We start from the raw sequence: 1,812 nt of genomic DNA, 5'->3' as shown, positions 1-1,812 counted from the left end.
TTACCAGTTCATCTCAACATTAAGGAATTGACTCAAAAAGGCGCAGTTCAGATGGACTCCGGAAGCCGAACAAGCATTTCAGGAAGTCAAGAAGTGTTTAATGGAATTACCCACGCTAAATGCTCCTCACGCGGGTGAACCATTGACACTTTATCTGTCGGCATCCGACATTGCCGTGGGGGCGGTCTTACTGACGGATAGGAAAAATGTTCAAACACCAATTTACTACGTCAGTAGAATGCTATTGGACCCGGAAACAAGATATTCAATGTTGGAAAAGTTGGTTTTGGCATTGGTTTATGCCGCCAGACGGCTCCACAGATATTTCCAGGGCCACCCCATCAATGTATTAACCGGATACAAACTCAAGAACGTGTTGAGTAAACCCGAACTGTCCGGACGACTGGCAAAGTGGGCTATCGAATTGGGTGAACACTCGATTGAATACAAGCCAAGACCAGCGATTAAGGGGCAGGTACTCGCGGACTTAGCCACGGAAGTCCCGCAGTCAAGAATGCCTAATTGAACAACAACCCCAAGCACCTCCGGAACAATAACAAGTTTGGTCGTTGTTCACGGACGGAGCTTCCAGCAGCGAAGGGTCAGGTGCAGGTTTAAGGTTAATCAACCCGGAGGGGCATGAATTTACATATGCCATCAAGTTGGACTTTAAAAGTACCAACAATGAGGCAGAATACGAAGCCTTCCTGGCGGGATTGCGGATAGCAAGAAAGCTTAGGGTGAAACATTTTGAGGCTCGGGTGGATTCTATGCTAATTGCGGGACAAATAAACGGAACATACGAAGCTAAAAACGATGTCATGGCTTCTTATTTGTCACAAGCAAGGGTCTTGATTCGCCAGTTTTCCTCCTTCAACATTGTCCACATTAAGAGGAGCGAGAACAAATCGGCAGACGCTCTTAGCAAGCTAGCTTCAACGAATTTTGAGCATTTCGCCAAAGATATTCGTGTGGAAGTTCTTGACCATCCATCCGTTCTACAAAATCAAGTCCTGGTAATTCAAACTGGTGTCGAGTCTTGGATGTCACCCATCATAGCTTACTTATCTTCCGGAGCACTTCCAGCAGGAAAGGCTGAGGCTCGGAAGATTAAGCACAAAGCTCTGAATTACCAGTTGACTGAGGGTATCTTATACCGGAGATCATTTCTTGGTCCGCTCCTGCGCTGTGTAGACGCGGAAGACGCAAACTACCTAATCAGAGAAATCCATGAAGGCTTTTGCGGATTACACGCGGGACCAAGAATGACGGTTGCAAAAATCATGAACGCAGGGTATTATTGGCCCGGCATGCACTTAGACGCTGTGCAAGAAATCAGAAAGTGTGATTCGTGCCAGCGCCATGCCCCTAACACCCTGCATCCAAAGAATGAACTGATTCCAGTAACTTCTGCCTGGCCGTTCTAGAAGTGGGCTATTGACATTATGGGACCTTTCCCAGAAGCCACGGGACGAGTCAAGTTCCTTATAGTGGCCATTGATTACTTCACCAAATGGGTAGAAGCCAAACCAGTTGCATCAATCACGGTTTCAAGTGTGAAAAAATTCCTTTGGGAATTTATCATTTGCCGGTTTGGTCTCCCGCAAGAATTGGTGAGTGCAATGGGACCCAATTTGCTGACAGCAGATTGCAAGCATGGTTGAAAGAACTCCAAGTCATTCAAACTTTTACATCCGTTTCTCATCCACAAGCAAATGGTCAAGTCGTGAGGACCAACCGAACTATCAAGGAGGGGATTAAGGCAAGACTAGGGACGAAACGAACATGTTGGGTGGATGAACTGCCTCATAC

General features: G+C 46.6%; 1 protein-coding gene across 1 annotated transcript; it reads left to right on the top strand.

The window, feature by feature from the left end:
• The first annotated feature begins 821 nt into the window (after window positions 1-821).
• Window positions 822-1,427, top strand: LOC143599906 (uncharacterized). Its single transcript, XM_077077742.1, has one exon. It carries the CDS (start codon window positions 822-824, stop codon window positions 1,425-1,427), a length of 606 nt encoding a protein of 201 aa, XP_076933857.1.
• The last annotated feature ends 385 nt before the right edge of the window (window positions 1,428-1,812 follow it).

The sequence above is a fragment of the Bidens hawaiensis genome, unplaced genomic scaffold (genome assembly GCF_021521415.1).
Source record: "Bidens hawaiensis isolate Kalapana, Puna unplaced genomic scaffold, B.hawaiensis_p1.1 tig00053072_1, whole genome shotgun sequence".
Taxonomy (NCBI): Eukaryota; Viridiplantae; Streptophyta; class Magnoliopsida; order Asterales; family Asteraceae; genus Bidens; species Bidens hawaiensis.
The sequence above is the reverse complement of the archived record's forward strand: the minus strand, read 5'-3'. Positions and strand labels throughout refer to the sequence as shown.